The sequence below is a fragment of the Rhinopithecus roxellana genome, chromosome 5, assembly GCF_007565055.1.
Source record: "Rhinopithecus roxellana isolate Shanxi Qingling chromosome 5, ASM756505v1, whole genome shotgun sequence".
In the NCBI taxonomy this organism is placed as follows: Eukaryota; Metazoa; Chordata; class Mammalia; order Primates; family Cercopithecidae; genus Rhinopithecus; species Rhinopithecus roxellana.
The window spans coordinates 174,980,610-175,002,744 of NC_044553.1; the positions used below are offsets into that span (position 1 = coordinate 174,980,610).

General features: G+C 48.0%; 1 protein-coding gene across 2 annotated transcripts in view; it reads right to left on the minus strand.

Moving 5' to 3' along the window:
• Window positions 1-10,354: 10,354 nt before the first annotated feature.
• Window positions 10,355-22,135, minus strand: part of SNX1 (sorting nexin 1) — a 43,028-nt gene continuing 31,247 nt past the window's right edge. The window contains exons 8-15 of one of the 2 annotated variants that reach the window (XM_010355475.2): window positions 21,760-21,835; window positions 19,253-19,366; window positions 18,962-19,055; window positions 17,070-17,275; window positions 13,854-13,997; window positions 12,247-12,327; window positions 11,722-11,793; window positions 10,355-10,614 (exon numbers count right to left, since the gene is read on the minus strand). In XM_010355475.2, coding sequence (XP_010353777.1) covers window positions 10,459-10,614; window positions 11,722-11,793; window positions 12,247-12,327; window positions 13,854-13,997; window positions 17,070-17,275; window positions 18,962-19,055; window positions 19,253-19,366; window positions 21,760-21,835 — 943 coding nt within the window. In that variant the 3' untranslated portion in view covers window positions 10,355-10,458. Of the gene's footprint in view, window positions 10,615-10,646; window positions 11,086-11,721; window positions 11,794-12,246; window positions 12,328-13,853; window positions 13,998-17,069; window positions 17,276-18,961; window positions 19,056-19,252; window positions 19,367-21,759; window positions 21,836-22,135 lie in introns of those variants that run through there. The other variant, XM_010355474.2, reaches the window with a different exon arrangement.

Sequence of the window (22,135 nt, forward strand, 5' to 3'; positions counted from 1 at the left end):
GGGTGTGCAGACCTCAAAGTAACTTCTCTTTTGAGAATGAGCTGTTTTACAATACAAGCTTTTGTCTTTTCTCCACCACGATCTAGCACATGGATTGTATTTCCATACTAGATTATAGTAGTTATCAGACTTTAGCAATCTTCACCACCTGTAGGGCTATGACATCTCAGATTTGAGTGCCCTGGCCCCGGATTTTCTAATTGCTGGGCTGGGGTGGAGCCTGAAGCGGTCATCTTCAACAAGCTCCCTGGTGGCGCTGAAGCTCCTGGTTGGAGATCACACTAAGCAAGCACCGGTCTCCTGATGGCTGCAGCAGCCCCGCCGGGGGCCGGGATCCACTCACTCCTCTCTGCAGACACAGACCTGGCAGTTTACCACTTGGAAATAGAACCAAGGCCTGAGCAGAGGGCAGGAAGGGCTGGGGAGTGAAGATGTCCCCCGACTCGCCCCATTCCTGCACACGGGTAGGCTGGCCCAGAGCCCTGCCTTAGCTCAGGCCCTGGCTTCCACTGCAGTCACACAAAGCCCCCTTTCACCGGCAAGGCTTCTGCTGCACCACAGAGGCTGCTCAGGAGGTTTGGTTAACCTCGTTAAGAAAACAAACAGCCCCTGGGCCACGAGCTTGTGGGCGCCATGGGGCACAGAGGCTGGATTCTTCTCTGGGCCTGGGCTAGGCGGGTGGCAGCAGAGGGGTGGACTGGCCAGGAGGGGCCCAGCCACTGGGGGCTGTCTGAGCCACGGTGGACCTTGCCTGCACCACCCCAGCCCAGCTCTGGTCACCAGTATCACCTTGGACAAACCCCCCTGAGGCTCAGGGTTCTTATCTGTCCTTATCCAGGGTCCTCACACAAGAGTGGTGTGTGGATTAAATGACAGCAGCTTTCACAGTGTTTGGCATGGGGCCCATCACACAGCAGAGAGATGTTAGCTATTATTGACTGAATTATGTGAATTTGCTGTTTTCGTAGGCAAAAAACGGCAGGGTCTTACCAATGACATGATTCATCCTGATGGATACTGACTCACTGACAACAAAAGCAGATTCTCCTATTTCTTCCGTACCCTGAGATGGCAAGGTCAGCATTAAAAAAAAAAATTAACAATTTCAACTACTGACACGCAATAAGGATTTTTCTGATTTCCTCCATATTGTGCAACCAAAAATAGTAAAGAAATAAACTTGGAAGCAGAGGTTGATATAAATCACCAACTATGCTGTTCATCAGAACAGCCTCAGAGTTCCTACTGATTACCTTGTTAATAAGTACATTTTATAAATTGAAATTGAGGAGACCACCCCTCATATTGTCTTATGCCCAATTTCTGCCTCCAAAGAAAGAAGAAGTAAAAACTAAAAGGCAGAAATGAAATCCACAAGCAGACAGCCCGGCACCACACCCTGGGCCTGGCAGTTAAAGATCAACCCCTGACCTAATCGGTTGTTATCTATAGATTACAGACACTGTACAGAAAAGCACTGTGAAAATCCCTGTCCTGTTCTGTTCCGATCTAATTACCGGTGCATGCAGCCCCCAGTCATGTACCCCCTGCTTGCTCAATCAATCACGACCCTCTCACGTGCACCCCCTTAGAGTTGTGAGCCCTTAAAAGGGACAGGAATCGCTCACTCGGGGAGCTCGGCTCTTGAGACAGGAGTCTTGCCGATGTCCCCGGCCGAACAAACCCCTTCCTTCTTTATTTCAGTGTCTGAGGAGTTTTGTCTGCGGCTCGTCCTGCTACAAAATAATAAAATAGAACATTGAAAAACATCATTATGTTTATTAGATTTTGGTGTAACGTGTCTTTTAAAAAGAGTGCTACTAAAAAGCATTGTTACTAAGTTGGTCCAAACTCTACATTTCTGTCAACAGGCAGAAGCGAGGCGTGAGGGAGAGGTGGGGTATTGGAAGCCGCTGTGTTAGAAGGCACCTCTGACAAGCATGTCCTGTCCAAGTCCTTAGAAGAAAGCTTGGCCCAGGACAGGCAGGCCCCAGACCCGGGACTCCAGCCAGCAATGTCACTTCTAGGAGTCTCCTATCCCCTGCCCAGATAGGACAGCAGCAGCTCAGCTGCTTCACACAACACGACTCAGGTCTGGCACAGGGAGAGCTGGCAGAGGCCACCCCAGCACTTTGACGGCACAGCTCTCTAGGCTGCATGTGGCGATACAGCAACTCCCAGTGCCTTTCAGAGCCCTGTCGGCCAATCAACCAAGCGGCCCCTCTGGTGTGCCAAGCACCGCGGTTCAAGAAACAAAGACATGCTCGGGTCCCTCAAGTAATAGGGGTTCATTGTGAAGACAGCTGAAGGACCAAGAACTGGGGACAACAGGCAGAAGCCAGAAGGGGCAGGAACTCCAGGCCTCAAGGTCTGGAAGGGAGGCGGCCCTGCCTCATATGCTAGCCGTCCCCAGGGTGCTGCCGGTGGCTTCTCAGCAAGTGGAGTTTTTCATGTCTGCCATTAAGCTCCGCAGCTACTCAGCAAAGCTGCTTCTGTCTTCCAGCCTCTGCTACTACTCCACTGGGCAACCCCTGCCCATCTGGGGAAAGAGTGTCTCACAGATGTCAGAAAAGCGCCAATGCTTACCAGGTCAGGTGTGTACACAAATGGGACTTGTCCTTAACAGGCCTACTGTGTGGATGCCTTCAGGTCTTTAAGAAAACAACCTAGGGCCGGGTATGGTGGCTCACGCCTGTAATCCCAGCACTTTGGGAGGCTGAGGCGGGCAGATCACCTGAAGTGGGGAGTTCGAGACCAGCCTGGCCAAAATAGAGAAACCCCCATCTCTATAAAAATACAAAATTTGCCAGGCATGGTGGCATGTGCCTGTAATCTCAGCTACTTGGGAGGCTGAGTCAGGAGAATCGCTTGAACCCAGGAGGCGGAGGTTGCGGTGAGCTGAGATTGTGCCATTGCACTCCAGCCTGGGCAACAAGAGCAAAACTCTGCCTCAAAACAAAAACAAAAACAAAAAACAACAACAACAAAAAAACTTAGCAGGTTGAGGGCCGGCACGGTGGCTCACGTCTGTAATCTCAGCACTTTGGGAGGCCAAGGCGGGTGAATCATGAGGTCAGGAGATCGAGACCATCCTGGCTAACACAGCGAAACCCTGTCTCTACTAAAAATATAAAAAATTCGCTGGGCGAGGTGGCGGGCGCCTGTAGTCCCAGCTACTCGGGAGGCTGAGGCAGGAGAATGGCGTAAACCTGGGAGGCAGAGCTTGCAGTGAGCTGAGATCACACCACTGCACTCCAGCCTGGGCGACAGAGTGAGGCTCCGTCTCAAAAAAAAAAAAAAAAACTTAGCGGGTTGATTTCCAGGTTCCTCTTGTCTGTCCCCATCTAGATACCTAGACTGTGTAGGATAGGGTGTGGCAGAGAGGCCATGAGAAGAGCTTGAGTTCGTCTTAGCTCTGGGGTGTGATCTGGGCCAGCTGCTTCAGCTCCCTGAACCTGTCCTTAGTGTGGGTCATGAGTACACCCTGCAGGGTGACAGCACTGGATTTGAGCTATCTCAGGACCCAGAGGCAGTTCTTACTATAGTTAATAATTAGGCCCGAGACTGGGAAGGGACGGTCATGGGCAGTCTGTCCCCTGCTCCGGAACATGCTCCTGGCCGCAGGAGCCTCGTCTATTTTTCTTGAGAGGCTGCCGGTGCTCCCCTCAGGGGAAACCTGCAGGTGGGGCCCTTGTGGCCATTGCCACTGCCGCTCATAATGGAAGAGGAAGCAGCAAGCTCTGAAGCCCCAAGGGGGCAGTCATTTGGAAACAGTCACATCTCTTTATGGAAACGTCCTGTCTCGGATTGAACAGGGTTTTTCTGTTTCTTTTCTGGACCCAGACAAAGAGCATCCTGTGGAGGGCGAGCAGCTGGCTTCCTCTGAGCAGCCTTGGGTGGGTGAAAACCCAAGGTCTGGTCATCAGAGCCAGAGGAGCATTTCCACAACAGACAAGGGCCAAAGGAGTGAAAGGCCTGTCTGGGGCAAGCCTTGTGGGGCCTGCAGGCTTCCCCAGGGCACTGAGCACCAACCAGTCTTACCAACCATGGTGAGGCCTATTAAACCTCAAATTAGGCCAGATTTCCAGATCTCTTGAAAAATTCCCAGATCTGGCCTCAGTGGCCCACAGGCTTCTACAGCAATGATCTTGAGCTGAGGAGCAGCCATTGCCCCGGAGGCTCCTCTGCAGGTGGAGGAGGACACCGGGATGGGCAGAGACAGTGCAGTCCAGGACCCCAGGGAGTCCCGGCTCAGGAGGCTACAGAGACCGCCTCAGAGCTGACACCACACAGGAGAGGAAAACCAGAGGCTGAAGAGGACGACAGACACGGGGCCCAACGCTAGCCAGGGCAGGGCGGAGGGGCGGGTCAGGGGAAGCTGCCCGAAGAGGAGGTATGTGACGCGGGCCTCAAAAGATGCACTGGATTGTTTTCCCATAATGAAAATAGCTTTATTTGATTTTTCGCATTTTAACGATAATACATAGAAATTTTAAGCAATACAAAATGGTATTAAAAATTAAAGGTAATGCAAACTTCCATCTCTAGAGGTGACCATATTTATTAACAATTCAATCAACATCCTTCCCATAAAGTTTTATATAAATGTGAATATCATGCAATTCTATAACCTGCTTTTTTCACTCAAAAATGAGTTTTCCTTGTCAATGAATAGAGCTATATATCATCTTCAATGGCTGTAAAATACTCAACGGTGTAACTGTACCATAATTCATTTAATCCCCTCCTGATGGACATTTTAATTGGCTTCAGTTTTTGCAACTGTGAACAGTGCTATCATGGGCGTTTCTGGTTAGTCATCTTCAAGGATTTGGTTTCTAGAAGCGCTTATGAGGATCCTCGGTGAATGTTCTGACACACAGGCAAATGCGCCCCATCTCCTTACACTTATACTCTCATCTAGGGCACTGGAAAATGCCTGCTTCATACAGGTGTAATTCTGAGACTGAAGATGGGGAAGGGAGAAAGGGTGCTTAAGGTACCGAGCCCAGCATTAACCCAGCCTCCTTGGGCCACACAGAAGTGAGAAGTAGCACATTTGCAATCAGTTTCCATGAGGTGTCGGCACTGTTGGGAAGGACTGGGAGATAAGGAGGGAAGGGTGAGCTGGGTCCTCTCACAGACAGTATGAATGTCAAGTGGCAGAGCCTGTGACTAGGGAACAATCATTTGACAGTTATCTATTTGATACCTGTTTTGAGCCTGAACCTTTGCCGGGGCCATGGAGTTATAAAGGCATAAGACCCCAGAGTTTACCATTTGGTGGAGACTGTACATCACCCAACTTTATCACAAGATGCCGTATCGGCAGGTGACGTGCACCAGAAGACAGGCTTCAGTTGTTCTTGTCCATTTATCTCAGATCAGGCATGACCCTGTCCAAACATGGAGCAGAGAATCTTAGCCAGTGTCTCCAAAGACAGAGTGTATATCCAGGCATGTGCACGCTGTAGCACAGATGTGTCCTTCTATGCTTGGAGCCGGGGATCCCCATCATCTTCTCCCGCCCTCCCCTTCCCCCTAGGCTGCCAAGTACTGGTGGGGAAAGTCCCACCACCTTGGGGCTTGATGTCCCTGAAGTCTATGGGCTTCCCGTGGGCCCTGAGTGTGCTCCGCAAAGGACACGCCCTCCAGCACCACGCGCCCTCCAGCACCACGCGCCCTCCAGCACCACGCACTCTCCAGCCACATCTTGGCCCCATCCTGAGATTTCCATGAGTTCCTCTCCTTTTTTAAAACTTGAGTTGCTTCAAAGACTTTTTTTTTTAGGGTTCCCAGTTCCAGGAGCATTCAGAATGAAAATCTTCTGGGAAGAGCTAACAGTTGCTAGCATTTTTGTGTAAGCGACAATTCTGTCTTATTCCCATTTCTCTCATTTATTCTGCCACTGAGTACTGACACCGAATACTGGGATCACACCAGCTCGAAGTCCAGTCCTCACCTTCAGCACTCTGGAGCCCAAATGCTGAACTAGCCAAGGGGAAAGCAGGGAAATGTCGACTTGTCCCCATACCTTTTATCTAAACCACCTGGCTTAAATAGGTAAATACGACATTCCTATCTCAGAAAATTTTAATTATCAAGCATGAAACTTCCCCTCTTCGGCCTCCCCTCCACCTACAGATTCTTTCCTGTGGCCTCAGCAGTGAGGCACCCTCTGAACACAGGTCCCCTTCCTGTGCTCTGGACTGCATTTTCTTCCAAACATGGCTCTGATAGTCATTCTCTTTCTCTTCTCTGATTTTTATTAACATGATTAAGTTTGCCCCACCTTTAAATAAATCAAAGCCTCCTTTTACTCTATCTCTCCTACTTAAAGCAACTGGCCTCCCTTCCAATCCAGAGCGGTTTTTTTTTTTTTTTTTTTTTTTTTTTTTGTGACAAGATCTTGCTCTGTCATCTAGGCTGGAGTGCAGTTGTGCAATCGTAGCTCACTGCAGCCTCAAACTCCTGGGCTCAGGCGATATTCCTGCATAGCTAGGGTTACAGGCATGCAACACCACACACCCAGCTAGTTGTTTTTATTTTTGTAGAGACAGGGTCTCACTATATTCCCCAGGCTGGTCTCAAATTCTTGGGCTCAAGTGATCCTCCCACCTTGGATTCCCAAAATGCTAGGAATACAGGCATAAGCCACTGTGCCTGGCCCAGGGCCGCTTCTTAAACACCTTCAGCACTCACTGCCCTGCTTCCCCTCCCATCTGCCCCAAACCTATTGCCTCATGTGTTACAAAGGGCTTCACTGTCTACCCAGTGTCTGAGCCAGAAAGCTGTGGGGCATGCTAGCTACCTCGCTCTCCCCTCAGGCCTCTTATCAAATCAGGGACCGGATCTCAGTGGTTCCGAAACTCTCCTGAGCTCTGGCCCCACCACACCTGCCCTTCTCAGCTCTCCTGAGGGTAGGGATGAGCCTGCCTGCTCTTCCTGCCTCCAGTCTCCCGCCTTCTGGTGTGTCCAGATCACGAAGCGACAATGGTAATGTGGAAAGTGCCTCCCTGGTCCTATCAGGCACCCTGTGATGTGGCTCCTGCTCATTTTTCTCCATGGGCCTCACTGACTTCACCCACACCAAACCACTTGACATTTCCCTAGAGGCGCCTACCTCACACTGCCAGACAGACAGGGAGGTAGAAGCAACAAACAGTTTTACACCTTTTAGACTCAGTTCAAGCATCAGGTTCTTCACAAAGTCCTCCCCGCGGGGTCCCCAGCTGGAATACCACCTTCTTCCTTTGTGCTCCTATTATTCCTTGAGAGGCTTCTGGCTCAGTACCCCTAACCCACTACTGGCCTACTTGATTTCCACACGTGCAAGCTCTTTACAAAAATGCACAAGCCCTAAAGACAACTGGCCCCGCCAGCCTCAGGATACAGGAAGCAGAGGAGGAAGTTCTGAAACCAGAGGAGACATCATTCCAAGGAAATAAGAAAAAAAGTAAGACTTAAGTCAGAATGATCATCAGATGGAACTTAACAAAGCAACCCGAAATCTTTGTCTCTCTAGGGGAAAGAGTTAACAACATGGAAAAGGGGGCAGACTGGAATAAACCTACAGGTCTGCACTCAAAGCATCAGTGTGAATTCCTGATTTGTAATATCTGTTTATGTCAGGTATCTCTACCCTATCTTGATAGTTTCTATAAATCTATCTATCTCTATATATCTTTGCACTGTATGGTGAGAGTGCAAAGAGGCAATGACATTCCAGTAACAAGAAGCACATTTGGCACCCAGATCTTGGTTTCTAAATAACATTCTCTGGCCAGGTACGGTGGCTCACACCTGTAATCCCAGCACTTTGGGAGGCTGAGATGGGCAGATCACCTGAGGTCAGGAGTTCAAGACCAGCCTCGCCAACATGGTAAAACCCCGTTTCTACCAAAAATGCAAAAATTAGCCGGGTGTGGGGGCAGGCACCTGTAATCCCAGCTACTTGGAAGGCTGAGGGAGGAGAACTGCTTGAACCCTGGTAGGTGGAGGTTGCAGTGAGCTGAGATTGTGCCATTGCAATCCAGCCTGGGTGACAAGAGTGAGACTCTGTCTCAAAAATAGTAATAATAATCAAATCAAATAAAAATAAATAAATACCATTCTCCATTACAAGGAACCAAGACTCCCTGGAGAAATGGCTGATTCCAGGGCTGGGGCAGGGAACATTCAAGATTAGCCTGGAACATCTTGTTATGCCAGAAGGTAAGAAAGTACTCAAAACATGATGGGGGCAAGCTAAAAACACACAAGAGGCTGCTATACATCTGGGACAATTTGAGAATCAAGATAAAATCAAAGCAATGGCTTGCAATTCTGAGTAAAATAGGAATCCCTGCATCCATATTGATAAACAAGTGAATAAACAAATGGTGAGAAAGGATGTTTTTCTTTATAGTAGAATGCCAACCAATAAATGTAGAAGGCATTATGGAGTTAGGAAATCACGTTGGTCAATCATGACAGTAATAACTCGGACAAGACTAATCAACTGATACTATATAACTCGTGAATGAGGAACAAAACACTTATATAGTCTCAAAGTATCTCCCCACAAATTACTTGTAAATTACAAAGGGGAAATCGTAAATTTAAAATGAAATCTGGCAGACACCAACCTAACCGCGGAACAGAGTTAACAACATCAATGGGACCAGCTGACATTATATGCTGATCACGATGCACTGAGGACACGCTGCTTCTGTGATGTTCCTGCCCAGAATGCAAAACCCTCACCTAGCCATGCAGAACCATCACACAAATCCAAACTGAGGCACATTCAACAAAATAGTCTGTATTCTTCAAAAATGTCATGGTAATGAAAGACAAAAGAAGGCTGAGGAATCTGCAGTATTAAGATACACGTTTACAAATGTAACACACGATCCTGCACGAATGGCTACAAAAGACATTATTGGGATAACTGACAAAATTTAAATATGAATCATGGGTTAGATAACAGTATTAAATCACTGTTAAACTTCCTGATTTTGACAATAATACTTAAAAAAAATACTGAATAATACTTAAAATAATTCTCTTCTTCTCTTAGAAGAGAATGTCCTGTTGTTACGGAAATGCATACTGTTTTGGGCATAATGGGGCATCTGTGCAAATTACTCTCAAATGATTAAGAAAATACAACATGAAGTAGATAAGGCAAATGGGATAAAATGTAAACACTCAGTAAATCTGGATAAAAGATACACTAGGAGTTCTTTGTGATATTCCTGCGACTTTTCTGTAAATCTGAAATTATATTAAAAATTTTAAGGTTACCAACAAAACAAACAACCCCCGACCAAGAATCCAACAAGGGATCAATCAAAATTATGGTACAGTCACCCTATGGAGGCCTTCAAATTACACAGCTTTACAAATCAACTTTGTGAAGATATATAACAATATAGAAAAATGCTTATAACATGTACAATGTTGAATGATAAAAGCAGGATACAAAATATTTTATGTGTATATTATTACAACTATGTAAAAGCAAGCATATAATAAAGACTGGAAGGATAAAACCAAAGTTGATGATAAGGATACTGAGGGGTAGGGAGAGTGAATTTTTCCAAAAAATTCACCTGTTTAAAAAAAATACTTGCAGCACTGGCTCTTCCCCTGCTGCCGCGTCAGTGTACAGGGAATCAGAATGTTTACTGCATTGTCTTGCCTCAGGTTGCCTCACCCCAAACCTTAGCCCCCCACCAAAGAGAACTGATAGAGCAGGACCTGGGGCCCCAGTGGCAGGAGTGTCTTTGGGTTGGAGGAGCTGGAGGTCGCAAGGCTCCCATAGTGGCAGTCAGCAGCTCGAGCTAACAAAGGAGCTTCAAAGCCCACTCTGACCAGTACAGCTTGAGCAGCTGTTGACACAGCTAAGGGGGAAGCCCAGCCTTGACTGACCTGAGACTCTGGCCTCCCCTGGCTAGACTGGCAGAGATCTGTGTGAACACCCTTTGGCGGTGCGTGCAACTCCTGGGGGCTCTTGCTGGCAGGCTACCTCCTGGGCACAGACAGTAGAGCTTCTTTGAACCTCCTAAGGTTCAGGAGCTCTTGGATCACCCTATCTAGAGGCAGAGGGCATGGCTTTCACGTCTATGTAGAGATAAAAAGCATCAAGTCCTTATCAGATCTTCACACAGTCTACTGAGGATGTGTTTTGATGGGTGACAAAAATAGGTTTAGTTATAAATAAGACTTGCCATCGGAGGGCAAGACTCAGAACCCTGAGCAGCTTAGGGAAACAGGAAGAATAAAAGAGAAAGGTTCTTGCTTAATGATGGGGATACCAAAAAAAAAAAAAAAAAAAAAAAAAAAAGAGAGTGAGAAAGTCTCTGCCTCCTTTGCAGGAGAATAGGTTTTAATAGATTTTGCTCCTCTTATTTTAAGAGATGTTTTTAAAACTCCTTCCCTAAAGAAGTGGGAATACGACACAGATTGAGACCCTCAGAACAGGTAGCTGAGGTAGGCAGAGAGAAAGAAACCCCATTTCCAGAGGGAAGCAGCAGCAAAAAACTCATGAACGGTAGAGAAAAACTTACTATACCTGGGCAACTTCTTCGTTAGGAGTATTCCAGACCTGATTCCCAACTGCTCCCCAGCCTAAGCAAAAACCACCAACATTCTGAGTCATGTGACCTGATTTTAAAATATTTTATTACATAACCTTTTCATGGCACCATCAGGAGTAACAGAAAACGTTATTCCCAGTTCCTACACCACATCCTGAAAAATATACATTTGTATTTATATATTTATATCAATACTCCACCCCATCCCATAATTCCACCACCTATTGTAGGTCTTTTGCTTAAAGCAGGAAACTATTCTCTTAGGTAAGAAAATATATATGGAAGCTAAATGAAATAACGGTTAGAGTAACTGGGGACAGTTGGTCGTGGGGACAGGGAGGAAGGGGTTAAGTCCAGCCTAGGCAGGATGCATCAACGGGGGTCCATCAAGGTGGAGGACAGTGTATAAAAAGGCAGCGTCACACAGGTAGGCTCTGGGGTCCTTGGTCCATTAGGAGATGGCCTTTGCCTCAGGAAGGAAGGCTTCCCAGTACTTTGCCAGCTGCAAAGAAGTGGGGACAGTAAGCAAGTGCCCCCACCTAGTGGCAGAGCCTAAGCCAGCCTGGGAGGAATCAAGCACAGTACCCTGGCACTCCCCAAGCGCCTCTGCCCCACAAAGGCAGGCTCTGAGCAGCTGCACAGGCCACACGACCCTCACACCTCCCTCTTGACAGGGAAGGCAGAAGTTCCTGAGCCCCAAGTGCAAGGCCAGTCTCTGAAGACAGTCTTGGCTCCACCCCAGAGGGAGCACCCCTGTGGTGGCCACAGCTTTGCCTGGCTCGGTTAGCTCCTCACAGTGGGGCCACTGTTTCACATACTGATGAGGCCTCAGTCTCAGGAAGGCCAGGTGGTACCATGGGGTGGCTCCTCGAAGGGTAAGCAGTTACAGGGAGATGGGGTTTGTCCTCAAAAACTAACTCACCTCAGAATGAGGGCAGCAGAGCCTGGCCCTCCTGCTTAGTAAAAGACCCTGTTGGATGCTCCATGTCAGAGCAACAGGGCCTATTTTCAATGATCGACTAGAGGAGGGCACAGCCCTCAGAAGCAGGGCCTGCACATCTTGTCGTAGAAGTCCCAAGGAGGCAGCTGGCCTTCGGAGCGGGCAGTAGAGGATGAAGGTCACACACAACTTACATACCTGCTGCTGTGAGTAAAGGAGTGTCTCAAGGTACTTGATCACGTGGTTCTTGAAGTCCTTGGATTTCTCTTTCTAGGAGACAAGATTCTACACTGACCATCCAGTTTTCGCTTTCCCTTTCGATGGGATGATGGTGTTTATTGCTGACCAAGGCCAAACACAATCTCAGAAAGTAGAGGCAGCAGGTGGAATAGCTGTAATTTCCAGCCAAAGAGGGTCTGCCAAGGCCTTGAAAGGTTTTGTGGGAGGGCAGGAGATGAAGGAGAGTGGAGAAGAAAGGACTGGGGGCCGAGGTTATGTGGCAGCTGCAAGCTTTGTGTTTAATTGCTCTGGTCCAGCCACAAGTGTAAGACTGCCACTGTGCCTAGGAACAAACACACACTCCCCAAAGAAGGCCAGGCCTGCTCACGAGAATTGCCAAGTCACTGGTACCTCTATCTCTTTACCCAATAGAGTTGGACAACACCAAGAGTATTCTAAACCATGCACTGCACGCTAAGTGAGAAGTAGGATCTTCTATCTCACCTCAAACCGCATCACTTCTTTTCGGACCACTGTTGAAATCCTCTCGAAGTCCCTTTCATATTGAGTCACCCGAGACTCCCACTGGGAAGAAAGAGGAAAGAAAGGATCACCTCACATTATGGCATCATTACTAAGCCTTCACATTTGGACATCAATTTTACATATGAGGCCTCAATTGATCATTATGTCTGTCTGTCCCTGTGGGTAAGATGAGGTGTCACAGAGGATTTCGCATGTAAGTCAGAGTCCAGCAGAGGGCCACTTTAGGGGCTGATTGGAAAAGAGATGCCTGTATTTCAGGCATTTGGGACGAAGTGTGGTCCTTCAAGAAGGCTCTGATACTGCAGCAGCCTCCAGTTTAGGTACTCACCAGCAGGGTTGGAAGGCCTGGAAAACTTAATTTAGTTCTCATAAGAAGGCATATCTGAACCAGCTACGTAGCTTTTCAAAGACCCAGCCAGGACCCCTCCTGCCGAGATTCTTTTTTTTTTTTTTTGAGATGGAGTCTTGCTCTGTCATCCAGGCTGGAGTGCAGTGGCGTAATCTCGGCTCACTGCAACCTCTGCCTCTCGGGTTCAAGTGATTCTCGTGCCTCAGCCTCCTGAGTAGCTAGGACTACAGACGTGTGCCATCACACCTGGCTAATTTTTTTTGAGACAGAGTCTTGCTCTGTCGCCAGACTGGAGTGCAGTGGCGTGATCTCAGCTCACTGCAACCTCTGCCTCCCAGGTTCAAGCGATTCTCCTGCCTCAGCCTCCCGAGTATCTGGGACTATAGGCGGGTGCTACCACGCCCAGCTAATTTTTGTATTTTTTTTTAGTAGAGACAGGGTTTTACCATGTTGGCCAAGATGGTCTCAATCTCTTGACCTCGTGATGCGCCCGCCTTGGCCTCCCAAAGTGCTGGGATTACAGGCGTGAGCCACCGCGCCTGGCCTCGGCTAATTTTTGTGTTTCTAGCAGAGACGGGGTTTTACCATGTTAGTCAGGCTGGTCTAGAACTCCTGACCTCAGCCGGGCGCAGTGGCTCACACCTATAATCCCAGCACTTTGGGAGCCTGAGGCAGGTGGATCACGAGGTCAGGAGATTGAGACCATCCTGGCTAACATGGTGAAACCCCATCTCTACTAAAAATACAAAAAATTAGCCAGGCATGGTGGCAGACGCCTGTAATCCCAGCTACTAGGAAGGCTGAGGGAGGAGAATGGTGTGAATCCGGGAGGCGGAGCTTGCAGTGAGCCGAGATTGCGCCACTGCACTCCAGCCCGGGCGACAGAGCGAGACTCCTTCTCAAAACAAAAAAAAACTCTGACCTCAAGTGATCTGCCCACCTTGGCCTCCCAAAATGCTAGGATTACAGGCGTGAGCCACCGTGCCAGGCCAGAGATTCTGATTTGACAAGTCTGGGTAGAGTAGGAAGAGAACAGGGGGACTAGGCCTCGGGAAGGCCTGGAGTCATTCTCAGAGGCTTCCTCAGCAGCCACGGCCCTTCAGACTCCATCAGCGCTCTTGCCTGCTGTGGGGTTCCAAGCCTCTGGGTGGGATGGGACCTGGGTTCATTTGGAACCAGCAGAACACCCCCGGCTGGGCTGCCTCAGGGGACTCACCTCAAGGATCTCGTCCTTGGCCAGCTGCAGCTTATCAGGCTTGTTGGCCCACAGCAGTCGAGCCTCGGCCTCCCGCTTCTTCTGCAGTGTGGCTTGGGCATCCTGCCAGCGCTGCCATGTCTTCATGCGCTGGTCGAAGGCAGCCTGTGGGGGTGGGGTTGAGGAGGACCACAACCAGCTCTTCAAGAGCTCTGCTGGCTCTTCCTCGGGGCAGGCTCTCCCAGCAGCTGCGCCATGGACAGACTGAGCAAGGGCAGGTTCTGCAGCCACATGTTAGTGCCCAGCTGGGAAGTTTAATGTCTAGGAGCAAAGCTTGGGTAATACTTCTCTCCAAGCTTCTAGGAGGCCAGTGCCATGCTGCTTCATGCTACTCCCAGGGCTGGATGGCAGGGAGCCAGTAGGTGGCCTCATGCCAGTGACCAATACTATGGCTTACAAAAGTACCTCCCTCAGATCAGTCAGTTCATAAGGCTACATACTTTCCCTGAGTGCCTGCCATGTGCCAGGAGCTAAGAATACAGTGGATGAAACTCATGGTCCCGTTTCCATGGAATTTGTCATCTAATGGAAAAGGCCAACATTACATTCACAATTACAAATAGATACTTACAAGTATGCAGACTACTGGGAATGTAGCAGTGTACTATAACATAAAACCAGGGGCCCAGCTTAGCCTGGGAAATATGTCAGGGAAGTCCACCCTGAGGACCCAACCTTTAAACTGACACCCAAATAAACTACAAGGTTAGCTTAACAAATCTTTAAATCAACACCTAAAACCACAATAGGACCACACTGCTTTTTCCCAACCACACACTCACCTGCTCTAGGCTACCAAGGCCTCCAAGAAGCTCCCTAAAATCTATTTGCTAGTTTTCCTTGTTTCCAGTTTCTTGACCACAATCAACATTTCCAGGGAAGGAAGCTGCTAGCCTGACTAACCCACACCCGCCCGGACTTGCTTAATAGGCCACAAGCAGCAGCCTGGATCAACGATCTGTGCCTGGGGCCAGCCACCCAGCCAGGTTCCATCGGCTCCCTCGCTGCCCTGCAAAAGTTCTCTGAATATTTTCTTTTTTTTAGCCGGAGTTTCACTCTTGTCACCCAGGCTGTAGTGCAATGGAGCGATCTCGGCTCACTGCAACCTCCACCTCTTGGGTTCAAGCGATTCTCCTGCCTCAGTCTCCTGAGTAGCTGGGACTACAGGCGCCCGCCACCATGCCCAGATAATTTTTGTATTTTTAGTAGAGATGGGGTTTCGCCACATTGGCCAGGCTGGTCTCAAACTCCTGACCTCAGGTGATCCACCTGCCTCAGCTTCCCAAAGTGCTAGGATTACAGGCGTGAGCCACCTGCGCCTGGCCTTCCCTGAATATTGTCTATGCCTCCTTAGCGCAGGTTTATGCCAAAACTTGAACCTCAGGGAATGCAATGCCACCAAATTCACCTGCCCCAGTATTGTCACTGCTGTTCCCCTGCAGCATCTTAACACCTCAATGTCAAAAGATTAGGTAAAGGGTGACCTCATATCCAAGTTAGACTCAAGCCCAACCCACTGGCCTAACAGTGGTCCGGCTCCACGCTCAGAGAAGAGCAGAAAAGAAAACTTTGTTGTTCTCTCCAATCCCACCACCAGGCTCATAAGCATGAGGCAGGCAGATGGAGGGTCTCTGAGAAAAGACCATTCGCAGTTCTGTACCGTGAGGCATCCTTCCCCAGTCCCAGCCCATGGAGCTCTAGGCAAGGCCCTCATCCCTGTGGTACAAGCTCACTCTGCCTGGGGGCCATATCCAAGAACTGTGCTCCCCAGAGATCCCAAACAACGCTCCTCATAGAAAGCTTCCCCCAGAGAGTGCCCTCCCTGCGGCTTGCTCTCCAGTCTAAGTAGCCTGACCAGTTCTAAGAATTACATAGCAGGTTATTTTTAAAACCTCTTATCACTCTGGAGTTAGCAGCAAACCAAATAGCAATGGGAGAGGACAATGAGTAACCTCCCAGGCTCTATGAGGCAACTCCACCACGGGGGAAGCGACAGCCGGGGAGCAGCTCAGCTCCTGACACAACGCACAAGCTCCCTAATGGGAGATATGTTGGGGACGGGGACCGAGGGGTGGCACTGTTCTAACTCTGAGGCGCAACCTGATCCCAAGCCGAATCAGGGACAGACTTAAGCCCTTAGAGTGTAGGCGCCAGGCTTCCTCTTGGTTCTTTCCTCTGCCTTAGGGAGGCCATGTGAGAGCTAATGCCACTGTCAAAATTCCTTAGGCTTAACCCCTGGGAGTGCTCATGGGGAAACCACACTGCTAGATCACCAGGAGAAAGTGAGGTGCTTGATGAGGGGCAGGCTGGAATGTTATCAGTGGGGGTGGCACAGCACGGGAAGGCTCTGGTGACGAGCTCTCTCAGTCCCTGGCCACACTCCTCCATGCAATGCCAAGCCAGTTCCATGTAGTTACCTGACTGCCCACACTGGAAGGACAAGTGGAAGCCACCAAAGCCACCAGTTACTGTTAAGGAGGCAAAGATCAAAGGACTGAGAAAGTCACTGCTCCAGAGGGCCAAGAGATCAGGACTGTAAGCAACGTTCCTTCAACAAAGGACCACAGGCCGGGCGCGGTGGCTCACGCCTGTAATCCCAGCACTTTGGGAGGCCAAGGCGGGCGGATCACGAGGTCAGGAGATCGAGACCATCCTGGCTAACACCATGAAACCCCATATCTACTAAAGATACAAAAAATTAGCCAGGCGTGGTGGTGGGCGCCTGTAGTCCCAGCTACTTGGGAGGCTGAGGCAGGAAAATGGTGTGAACCCGGGAGGCGGAGCTTGCAGTGAGCCGAGATCGCGCCACTGCACTCCAGTCTGGGAGACACAGCGAGACTCCATCTCAAAAAAAAAAAAAAAAAAAAAGAAAAGAAAGGACCACAGAGGACACCGTCCAGCCTCAACAATGAAGGGCAACCTATTTGGAGATTCAAGAGTGATCTGTTCTCCAAATGCCGTCTAGGAATCTTGGTTGTGGGGCTCAAAATGAGTCAGTGATAACTAGCTAACAGGTGAACAGATTGCTTGGTTTATAGGATACCTTTCCGCTTAAAAGTAGAAAAAGTGACACCTATTTACAAGCTATAATGGGATGAAACTGTCTTGGGAAGGGGACCAGCGAAAGAAAAACAAATCAAATCAAGGGAAGGAGGAGAAAAGGAAACAGAAGCTTACCCGGACTATGGCCAGGAGGCGAATGTAGTCACTCAGGAGCTCAGCAAGGAGGAAGAAGTCATTGTTCGCCTGTTCCTGGTGGAGCTGCTCAATTTTTTCTTCCACCTCAGCCAGCTGGGAGAGTGCCCGTGACAATGCCGTGTTGTCCTCAGAGCTCCCAAGCATGGCTAGACTCTTTGCAAACTGGGCTGTGTTCAGCGCTAGCTCTGGAAGGAGGAAAAGACAGCAGAGGCCTCTCTGATCTCACAAGGAAAAGGGACAAATCAGCAGACACTGCATGGCATGGCTTAGTAATGCCGCCCACTGCGTATCTGGGAAACGAGGGTTCCGCAACCCAGTCACTTACACCACAGTTAACTGTATTCAGAGAGTAAAGAGAATGTGGCCTGGTCACAGAAGCAGGAGGGAGAGGCACCAGCTTGTCCCAAGTTTCACTGGGTTAGGCCTACCTGAAGGAAGCAGCTCCAATATCCCTGAAGAACCAAAGCCCACTCATTAAATAACAAACAGGCCAAATAAACTATTCTTATATTTTTGTTAAAGCTCATGAGTGGTAGCCTCTCTGTACAAGAGAGAAGAGTGAATACATGTGCACACTGTATAGTCTTTTTTTTTTTTTTTTTTTTTTTGAGGCAGAGTCTCGCTCTGTCGCCCGGACTGGAGTGCAGTGGCCGGATCTAAGCTCACTGCAAGCTCCGCCTTCCGGGTTTACGCCATTCTCCTGCCTCAGCCTCCCGAGGAGCTGGGACTACAGGCGCCCGCCACCTTGCCCGGCTAGTTTTTGTATTTTTTTTTAGTAGAGACGGGGTTTCACCGTGTTAGCCAGGATGGTCTCGATCTCCTGACCTCGTGATCCGCCCGTCTCGGCCTCCCAAAGTGCTGGGATTACAGGCTTGAGCCACCGCGCCCGGCCAACTGTATAGTCTTAAATGTTCTAGAGTAGGGTAAACTCTTTGTGTAAAGGAGTGCAGTGGCACGATCTCAGCTCACTGCAACCTCTGCCTCCCGGGTTCAAGCAATTCTCTGCCTCAGCCTCCCAAGTAGATAGGATTACAGATGCCCACCACCACACCTGGCTAAGTTTTTGTATTTTTAGTAGAGACAGGGTTTCACCATCTTGGCCAGGCTGGTCTTGAACTCTTGACCTCGTGATCCACCCGCCTTGGCCTCCCAAAGTGCTGGGATTACAGGTCTGAGCCACCATGCCCAGCTGATAATAATTTTTTTAGGGTTTGCAGGCTACACATAGTCTGCTAGAGATTCTTTTCTCCTCCCATTCATTCCTTTAAAAATGTAAAAACCTAAATTTGTAGCTCATGGCAATAGGAACAAGGGTCAGATTTGGTCCATGGGCCAGATTATAGTTTGCCAACCCTTACTTACACTGGTCTTATGCTATGGATCTTCTATCTGTTTAGATTTCTAATTATCAGCATGTTTAAGGCAGAGAGGGAAAAGATTCAAACTGGGAAAATTTCACTAGCTCTTAAGCAAATTTCACTAAAGAAAGACGCAGAAGGATTAGGAGACAGGTGGTTTCCTTGCATTTACGCATTGCTGGTTTGACCATGTAGCTAAAGCATGTGTGACATCATTTTGGATATAAGCCATCAACTCAAAATCAACAGAAGCCGGCATCCCAGGTCATGCTGTATCTGAGACGGCTTCCCTGCACCCCTCCCAGGTAGAAAGTACAATGCCCACAGTGGTTGAATCATGTTTTCTGCCAGGAGATGCAGGGCATACCTTTTTTTATCAGAACATCAAGGACCTGGTGGGCTGAGAATTTCAACTTGGATGGCTGAGAGGATTGGAACAGCATGCCCTCCCATCTCCAGTTCACTAGAGACAACAATTTCCCCTAGCTCCAAGTGCATTTCAGAGCTTGTTACCTTTCCTATGGTTGACTAGAGTTTCTACAACAGCATGCAGTTTCCGTAAGCGCTGCTCCTCACACTCTACCTCCTGGAGCTTCTCCTCAAACCACTGAAACACAAAAGCCCAGAGCTTTAATGAGATTACTTCTATAGGTGCAGTGCAGCAGTCTTTCTTTAGCAGTTGTTTTTCAAAAAGGGACTAAATTATAAAAAAACTTCCTAATCTCAGAAATTTCAGGACTCCTTAGGGGTTGTGACCCATAAGCCTGAGGTGTAGCTGAAGGTAAGAGGCACCAGGCTACTCACAATGTCTGATTCATTCATCTTGATGGTCATTTTGCTGACGGCATCTGTGGCTTTGTTGAACATCTTGAGGAGACCAGCACCACTCAACGTCTGGGTACCCACGGCACGTGGCAGCTACAAGACCAAGAAGGCAGGGATGGCAAGTTATCTGCTGCCCCTACTTTAAGTTCAGAAGAATTAGTATCCATCAGATGGCATGCCCAAAACTTGCCAGAAAAATTATGTGAACTGTAAATTGTTTTTTCTAAGGCAGTCTGAGGAATCCACAACACATCCGTAAAGAAAAATCAAAGAACCACGTTAAAAAGAATCAGCCAACATTTTCAGCTTTTGATATTTTATACAGAAAAAAGTAGACTGGGGTGTTACACAGCCAGGTGACTTCAAATTGAGATTGTCTGCCTACCCAGGCATGAACTGCCTCAGTATCCAGCATACTCTTGTTAAAAGTCAAAAGTTCCCTTGGATTAGCATACTTTGTACACAACTGGACTTAAAAGTCTTAAGACATTGAAATCTTGCTGTGCTAGAATTTTCTTCGGTGAACAAATATCCAAGGACAAGAGAATTACTGATTCAGATCAAGGCTACTTTCAGGGATGACCTAGTAGCCAAGCATGCCAAATATTTAGAAACAATCTGATTGCTGTTCAGTCTCCCCAGTACTCTCCTAGGGCATGGAAAGGATGCTGAAAAATCTATAACATATATTGCATGCTAAAAAGTCAGATTTTAGTGTTCAGGACTCTATGGCAGTAGCTCTTTTTTTTTGAGATGGAGTCTTGCTCTTGTCGCCCAGGCTGGAGTGTAGTGGCACGATCTCAGCTCACTGCAGCCTCTGCCTCCAAGGTTCAAGTGATTCTCCTGCCTCAGCCTCCCAAGTAGCTGGGATTATAGGTACCCATCACCACACCCAGCTAATTTTTGTATTTTTAGTAGAGATGGGGTTTTGCCATGTTGGCCAGGCTGGTCTCGCACTCCTGGCTTCAGATGAACCTCCTGTCTCAGCCTCCCAAAGTGCTGGGATTACAGGCATGAGCCACCGTGCTCGGCCTGGCAGTAGTTCTAAACTTCGGGCCACTTTGCTTCCTAGGGGACATTTGGCAATGTCTGGAAAATGTGGTTGTTATAACTGGGGAGGGGGTGCTACCTGGATCTAGTGGGTAGGTACCAGGAATGCTGCTAAAACCCCCTGCAATGCACAGGACAATCCCTATGACAAAGAACTATCTTACCCAAAGGGTCCACAGTGCTGCTACAGACATACCCTGCTTAGGGGTATGGAGTAAAGATAAGAGGGTGAAAAGGAAGAAGGGATTTAAGAATATTCACAAGAGAAGACTAAAAGATCTGAAGCATTTGACAGGGAGTTTTTAATTAAAACATTTCATTTCAGAGAAAAAAACTCATTTATTTAGTATCATTTTCTTCACTGGAATAACACATATTATATACAAATGAAAGAAAAATTTAAAAATAAAAATTAAAGCAAAATGATAGCCCTATGCAGTCACTTACTTCCTTCTAGTTTGCTTTCCTGTAAGATAAAACATTTCACTCAAGTGTTTCTTTTGATCCTTAATGACTCACATGTTTCTACAGCTGTATTTACATGCTATTTCATTTTCACATTTTATAATTCTTTTTTTTTTTTTTTTGAGGCGGAGTCTCGCTCTATCGCCCGGACTGGAGTGCAGTGGCCAGATCTCAGCTCACTGCAAGCTCCGCCTCCCGGGTTTACGCCACTCTCCTGCCTCAGCCTCCCGAGTAGCTGGGACTACAGACGCCCGCCACCACACCCAGCTAGTTTTTGTATTTTTAGTAGAGACGGGGTTTCACCGTGTTAGCCAGGATGGTCTCGATCTCCTGACCTCGTGATCCGCCCGTCTCGGCCTCCCAAAGTGCTGGGATTACAGGCTTGAGCCACCGCGCCCGGCCTTATAATTCTTTTAACATACACGTCCATGTACTAACATTTCTGTATACTTTGTTTATGATGAGAATCAAATATTTGGTTATATATTTTACTTAATTCTTCCACTGTTAGCAATTGAGCTGTTTTCCATTTTTGACAATCATGACTAGCCTACACATGGCCTGTAAAAAAGACTGTCTACTTCAATCAACACTTTTCCTACATGGCAGTTCTGTGGTTTGTGGTAACTGGTTTTTAACCAATGCCCCGCCTGGCATAAAATATGCATTCAATCTGAGCCAAGAAGTAACCTACAACATGCCAAGGACCTGCCAAATAGACCACTGTGTTGATCCAGTAAGACAATACTAGGCTGCCATTTGACCCCTACAACCAACTATTTTTGACTTCAGGCAGAGCTTCTTTTATTTCAAAGGCTGAAAAATACTTGTCACTCTCAGGGGTTCACACAAAACTAGGATACAGTCTGGTACTAGTCATGTTAAGTGCTCACATATTTTTGGAATGAACTAGTTTCATTTCAGTAGGAGCAGACATAAATTATGAAATTCAGTTTGCACTGAATACTAACCTCTTCTTTCTCCAAGAACTCTCTGACATCAGGGTCCTGTAACATGGTAGGATGATTCACAATCCTCTGAAGGTACCTACAAGGTAAGCAGTTACCATCTGGTTAGTTGAGCTGGCCTCAGAAGGCTCTGGGCGTCACACAGTGCTGGCAGTGATACCACGTCTTCTGTTACTTAAAGTACCCTGAGATAAGGTACTTAAGTAGGACTCTCCTTGTAAGCATATTCAAGTTCACATTCCTGACATTTCCAAAAAGGGAGAGAAAAATAACTGGTCAGAAAGAAACCTCAGAGCCATTCATATTTGATTGTCTAAGAATATGACTGCCTGCTCACTCGGGATGGGGAAAAAACAGAAGATGGCCTATTCCCAAGGTG